Source organism: Cimex lectularius, unplaced genomic scaffold (assembly GCF_000648675.2).
Source record: "Cimex lectularius strain Harlan isolate CLEC.00 unplaced genomic scaffold, Clec_2.1 scaffold185, whole genome shotgun sequence".
Taxonomy (NCBI): Eukaryota; Metazoa; Arthropoda; class Insecta; order Hemiptera; family Cimicidae; genus Cimex; species Cimex lectularius.
The window spans coordinates 1-6,973 of NW_019392756.1; the positions used below are offsets into that span (position 1 = coordinate 1).

The 6,973-nt window shown below is 34.7% G+C and overlaps 1 protein-coding gene across 1 annotated transcript; it reads left to right on the forward strand.

Annotated features, from left to right (window-relative positions):
* Nucleotides 1–1,655: 1,655 nt before the first annotated feature.
* On the forward strand, nt 1,656–2,814 carry LOC112127049 (the record flags this gene model as incomplete). The annotated part of the gene is given in 1 exon segment (XM_024227322.1): nt 1,656–2,814. A coding segment is annotated over 1 exon segment (199 nt), but the record flags the coding sequence as incomplete, so codon positions are not given.
* Nucleotides 2,815–6,973: the final 4,159 nt, after the last annotated feature.

Genomic DNA, 6,973 nt, shown 5'->3' on the forward strand with positions numbered 1-6,973 from the left:
GAATTTCACTCCATAGATGTTGCAACGCTGCACTCAGTAGTTGCAGGTCAACTGGCTGTGGACGGTGATTGTAAAGCCTTCTCTGCAACGCATCCCATGTGTGCTCAATGGGATTGAGGTCTGGAGACAACGGGGGAAGGTGCAGATGGGAAATTGCCGATTATTAACACTGATGAACAAATCTGCCTCTATGAGGTCTGGAATTGTCATCCAGAAATTAAAAATCCCTGCCAATGAGATTTGAGGGATGTAGTCTCGATAATTTCTTGGACATAATGGACTGCGGTGAGGTTCAACAATACGGAGTCCGGTTTATCCTCCGGTGTAAATCCCAGAACAGACCATTACACCGCCTCTTCCAAACTGCATTGAAGTGAGGATGATCTGGGGCATTGCACGCATCCCTTGTACTCGGTAGGCTCTTCAGCACCTGCTATCACTATAGAGACAAAAACACGACTCATCAATAAACAACAGCATTCCAATTGGTACTCTCTTCTAGGCGCTCACTGCACCATACTCTCCTGAGTTGCAGGTGGCAGGCTGTTGCTGTAGGTTGTCTCAAAAGGGCATACAATGTGAGGCCAACTTCCCTCAAACGATTCATATTAAAGGCCTAGCCAAAACGTCTTGTACTTCTTAGGATCTGGCAGGCACCATGAAAAGTGTTCCGTCTTGCAACAATGACAATATTTCTGTCCTCCCTTTACGTCATAATACACTGAGATCCATTACCAGGCCTCCTATTGGCACTTCCTCTAAGAAACGCCAACTGCCTTTGCAATATCCACTTGCAGGTGACCTCGGTGACTCATTCTCACAATAATATTGTGGACTTCTGGTTCGAATGATGGTTTCGAGATGATGTCTTTCCATGGTTAATAATAACAACTGGTTTAAAATGGAGAAAAGATGAGAAAAGGTGTTTGTTTACAAATGAGTAATCTCCATGTTTACTCCGTTATTAAAAATGAGGATTAACATTTGTTGGTTTTTTATTTGTATTTTTTATTTTGTTTTATCCAACTAACAAGAATATATCGGTCAATTTAGTTAAAATTAATAGAATAAGAACAAATTACAAATATTCCTATTCATTTTTGAACAGTTTATAAAAATGTTCTCTGACTGACTGAACGCACAGACCAAACTGCTGGATCTAAAGGGCTGAAATTTTGATAGTGCATTTCTATAATGACATGGAATGCCGCTAAGAAAGGATTTTTTGAAATTCTACCCCTAAGGGGATAATATGGACAATTTCTTACCATGTATAGACCAAAGTGAACTGAAAATAAGAAAAATTTGAGAAACAAGACATTATATTACAAAGCCATACTAGCACTCTGCATCGTATTGGAAAAGTATATTAAAATAGTTCCAAGTGGACGAAGTCCTGGGTAAAAGCTACTTAAACATAAAAATAATCTTAAAGGTAAATTATTTGTAATTGATAGATTTTTTATCACATAAAAGTATATAATGTATGATCCATAATACCAAAACACATGGTTTCTAGTGAGACTTCAACCTCTCTGGTCCATGTTTTCACCTTCCGTCTCCATGCTGCATCAAGACTATGAATCTGTCTGCTCACCGCCTTTCTCGTTTTCTAGCCTATGAGGTTATCAATAAAAAAAACATTCTGGTTCAAGCACTGGGTTAATTTGGTGGAAAAGTACTCATGCCCTTTTAACTCTAACTTCCGAGGTTCGGGAAAAATGGTGTGCCCAGTTGATGGGCATACGTCAAAGGATGGATGTTAGCGGGAAGAGTGTATGTGGTCGGCTCGACAGGCCAACTGTTTTCTTTTGTATAAAGATCTGCAGTACCCCCTACCCTGCTGTCCCTTAATTCAAGAAATACAGATCTTTCGCCCACAGAGCTGAGCTGGTTTTTTAAATTAATAACTTAACTACACTCCATGGCGAGAAAGAGTTATCCCTCTGTGCTCTTTGTAGCCTCAGAGAAAGGGAGGATGTGATCCATTTCTTGGGTGTATGTCCCATCCTCTCAGAATTTAGATATCCCTATACAGGTCACAGCAGGCTCAGCAGAACCCGGATAATTGAATTCCTTAATGGCAGGAACAGTCTGCAGTTGATCAGATTCGCACGACAGGCTTGGTCGTATCGTCATGATCTAATTGTGGAATTCAATTATGATCAATGTCCTTGTCCTTTTTAAATTAGTATCATTGTATTATTATTATTTTTTTTTTATTTATATATATATTTTTTATGGTTGTGGCTTCAACCTCTGGCAGATGGTTTTTATCCATACCGTTATTTTATGTAATGGCATATATTTTTTTTTTTTTTTTGTAAACATTTTGTATTAATAAAGCATTATTATTATATAATGTAAGATATATTTGGGATTTCTAGAAGAGGGGTTGGAAGAAGAAGGTCGTCATCAAACACGCCTCCGAGCACACCGGGGAGGCTGCTTCCTGCGACGCCGTCCCCGTCGAGGCACCCTCACCTCCTTTCGAGATCGCCCAGCTCGCTCAGCTCATCGCCGTCGAGGAGAACGCGCTCCGGGCCGCCGACGTTCGGCTCTGCGCCACCTTCGCGTTCCGTCTCGCGCAGCGACCTCCTCGCCGCAGTGCCCATCTCGGCCCCGACCAGCCCGAGAGGTTCGCCGGCTCACTCGATGAGGAAACAGCTATAACGGTTGCTTCCAATCCTCCCCGGCACGGCCGACAAGGGGGATTGGGTATAAACGAAAAAACCTATCTTCGACACGTGTGCTGTATATAAATGTACATTTATACTTTTTTAAATACGCAGCTGAAGCGCTTCCCCCCCTGTTTTACAATTTTCAATATTTAAAACTGTAGAATCTCATTAATCAAACCAGTATTTCCTTTTCAAACCATCTGCCGCAATCAACTCACAGTACCTGTTCAGGACTGTCAGCGTTCTGCGTTACTGGGAACGAGATATCACCTACCTCTACGCAGATACTGACAGTGTGATATCGCGCTCTACTCTCTTCATTTTTTAGTTCATGTTCTCAGAAACAGTGTGCTGTTTAAGTTATTTTAGCAATATCAAAATTACGTCCTGATTGTGTTAACTCCTAGTATGATGATGGGTAGGAAATAAATTGTCTTTTCCACAATAGGCATTTATTTGGTCTAATATAGACCATCTTCAGTGTTTTTATTTATTTATTTATTTTTTTAATAAAGTGGTTTGACGGTTTTTTAAATTCTTATAAGTTCAAAAGTGTATATCTATATAGACTTGGCGAATCACTGGAAACCCATTTATCCGGACCCCAATGATCCTTACTTCCGGATTATCTGGACCCGTTTGTTAAAATATTTTTTATAAATTATTTGGAGATCATGAGATGCGGTCTGGTATAGTCACACAATCTCCAAATAATCATTAATTAATGGTCACTAAAAACATTTTTTTTTATGAATTTTTCATATTTCTCAATGTATGTACATTAATTTTCCACCTTTTAGAAAATTAATATACATACATTGAGAATTATGAAAATTCAATTATGGGACCTTTAATTCGTCATTTGAAATTCGTAAAGGCCACCAAATCGCCCCACTAGTCACACGATCGAAGAGGCCAACAGTCACGTTTTTTTTTTTTTTTAATTTTTTTTATTAGTTAATTAAATAAAAAATAAATAAATAAAGGTGTATACTATTTTAAAAGACTAGAAATTGTTGCGTCATGTTGTTCGTATGTTGGCTTCCATTGAAAAGGATTTTTTTATTACATATATTTTTATTAGGTATTTTTCACATATAAATTTTTCGATAAACTCATGTCCGGACTTAAACAAAAATAAAACTAATAAAAATGTAACTTGAAAGTGTTCACTTTCGTATTTTTTTTCCGTTTTTATGAAATGATACTTATAAAATCATAAATTTTTGGATTATCCGGACTTTCAATCATCCGGACAAGTCCCGGTCCCTTCAAGTCCGGATAAACGGATTTCTACTGTGGTAATAAATGCCTATTATGGAAAAGACAATTTATTTCCTACGCATCGTCTTATTATTATGATGTTCCACAAAATCAGGGTGGACACCATCAAAAAATTCCTGGTATTTATTTTGAACACATATTTCTCTAAAAAATTTTGTCCTGAAAAAATGAATAAACTAAGTATATATTAAAAAATTACAGCTAGAAGCAAACGAACAAAATAAATTTTAGAATTTTATTAAAAATTGGCTTCGACCCATTGAGGACGGTCAGCGTTCTTTGTTCCGGAAGTGAGAGCCTGATGTCGTACTCATACCTCTACACAGATACTGAGAGCGTGATATCACGTTCATTCCTTTTATGCAGATGCTGAGAGCGTGATATCACGTTCATTCCTTTTATGCAGATGCTGAGAGCATCACGCTCTACTCTCTGCACTTTTATATTCCAGTTCATAGAAGCAGTGTGCCATTTAAGTTATTGCTTTTATTATATTGAGAGTGGGAAATTGAGAAAACCAAACTATTGTTTACCGTTTTATGACTAATCTGGATCTTGATGAAAAGCAAATTCGATTGTTATTGACAAACTTTGACCTATTTTAAAGACATCATCAGGGCAAAACAATCTTAAATATATCTACAAATTAACATAATTAAGTTTTTAATGGACGATTTTTTTATTTCTTTGAAGAACGACTTAGTCCCAACATTGCCAAGGACTGTAACTTTTTTCCCTCGATCAATTTTAAGGTCATCGTTTTAAACAACACACTGCTTTTTTGAACTTCAGGCTAGAAGTGAAGATACCAGAGCGGGATATCACGAATTTGAATTTCGTGAATTTTCACTAATTGGCAATTTGAAAAGGACCATCGGCGTGAAAAACCAAAAACGCCAATTTTTACAACAAAAAAAATACCTGGGATACCTCTTTACTTTCACAACCGATTTGCAAACTTATTTTTTCTTTTCCCATCTGCAGTTTAAAAACCAAAAATTCTTTTTGCCTGAACAACACCCGAATTAAATACAGGAAGGTGCATATTATTTTAGCACCATGATGTGAACTCAAACAAATATTTGAAGTACAAAAAAAAAAAAATTGTTAATACTTCACAATTCGACTTACAGTTAGTTTATATATTGTAAAGTTAAGTGTGTCGTTAATGAATATTTTTATATTTTTTTACTATTTTGAATAATTAGAACAAAGCTTTATTGTTGTTTTTTAAACAAAATTTTCGATGGAGAAACCATCTCTCATCTTCAAAAGACCCGAAACTTTGCAATGTTCTGTGGAGATTGTAGGGCATCTATAGGTTCTAGGTTTTTTCTTCTTTTTTCCCCGAAATCGACAAATGACCAATTATTTAAGACTCAAGACATATCGCTTTGTTTTTTGGTTTTTTTTTTCTTGTGTGTACAAAACAAAGAACAAAGGTTGTGGACATAGCTTGTAAAAAAGTATGTATTTAAACTATTCAAGAAAAACAGATTATTCCCGCTTTAAATTTTATAATATATGCTATAATATTATACAGACGACACCAGCCAAAATATATACGAAAAAATACATTTTATATTTAGAGCGAAACTGAGCCCTTCTCGTTAAAACATATAGGCTGGAGATTTTTATTTTAAGGCAGAAATGTTGAATTTATAAGCTTTTATTTATTTTAAAATTGTACTGATTGTTCAACCCTGAGGACCATCCCTCCGGCCTTTCAATACAAACCATGGTTGTTAAACAAAAAATTTTTATTTATAATTAGTTAAATTAATTAGAGAAAGAAAAGTCTGTTTTGATAAACAAAAAGTTCAAATTGAGGGTTCATAAATTTCTTTTGGGCCGGTTTGTCTGTGTGTCTGTTTTACATATCTAGAGCACTTATAAAAAAAAGCAATATGCACAACCAGACAGCTCAAAATTTTAGTCTAGCTCGTAGTGTTTTATAAAAGTACTAGGCCTTGCAGACAATTCTTTAAATTTTAACCCACACGATTAAACTTTCGCTAAAGCTTCAAACTCTTTTAAATAAAATTTTAAAAAAAGTTAAAAATAAAAACACAAAGGGCTAGAGGATGAAAGCAATTCAAAGGACAATAATGTTGAATGATGTCCAGTATGTTAAAGAAAAAAAATTAAATCAACGCCCAACTTCATATACGTAAACGAGAGAGCTGTTATTTAAACGACAGTAATAATAATAAAAATAAAACCGTCCTTTATATCACAATGTATTACCATTTTTTTTGAGTTTCAAAGTCTTTCGATTTTGTGTCTTTCAGTCAAATAAAATACAGAAGACTCGGAAGGCTTCGGATTAAAAAAAATAAATAAATAAATACATATAAATAAAACGACCCTTCAATAAAGTTCATTTTGCAAGCTTTCTAAATTTAATTGTTATAAAAAAATTTAGTCCAGAGCAAATTTGAAATCAGCTTTATTACATTTGATAAATCGTTTTTTTGCATTTGAAAACTGTCATGCTCATTGGGATACAATCATTAATTTATAAGTTTTGTCATGTTATTATATCAGTGTCTTACACCAATTCTCCCAACGTCGATGTTTTCAACCGATAAATTATTTTATATGATTTCTATGTCCAAGTTGTTGGTATTTTGTTTTTCAAGACTCAAAAATTGTTTTTTCTTGGTACAATATTTAAAAACTTGACGTTGGGAATCTGGCTTTAAAATATTAGGTGAATTTACTAATAAAATATTAAGAAAAAAAACTTGTTAACATTGACAAAAGATTCCTCAAAATAGAGAAAAAAGAACATTTGTTAACCTAGCAGGTTCTAGGTAGTTCATATAGTTTATAGATTGTTAAATTAGATATAGAATAAATTTATATGTATTATTGGGTGATATTTCTTATAAGAAACAAAATATATAAATAAAATGGTACTGATTGGATGTAAACGGCCAAAGTGATAATGTTGGTTGGATTTTCAATAAATATCAGTGATTGCTGATACGCTTTTCATTAATTAC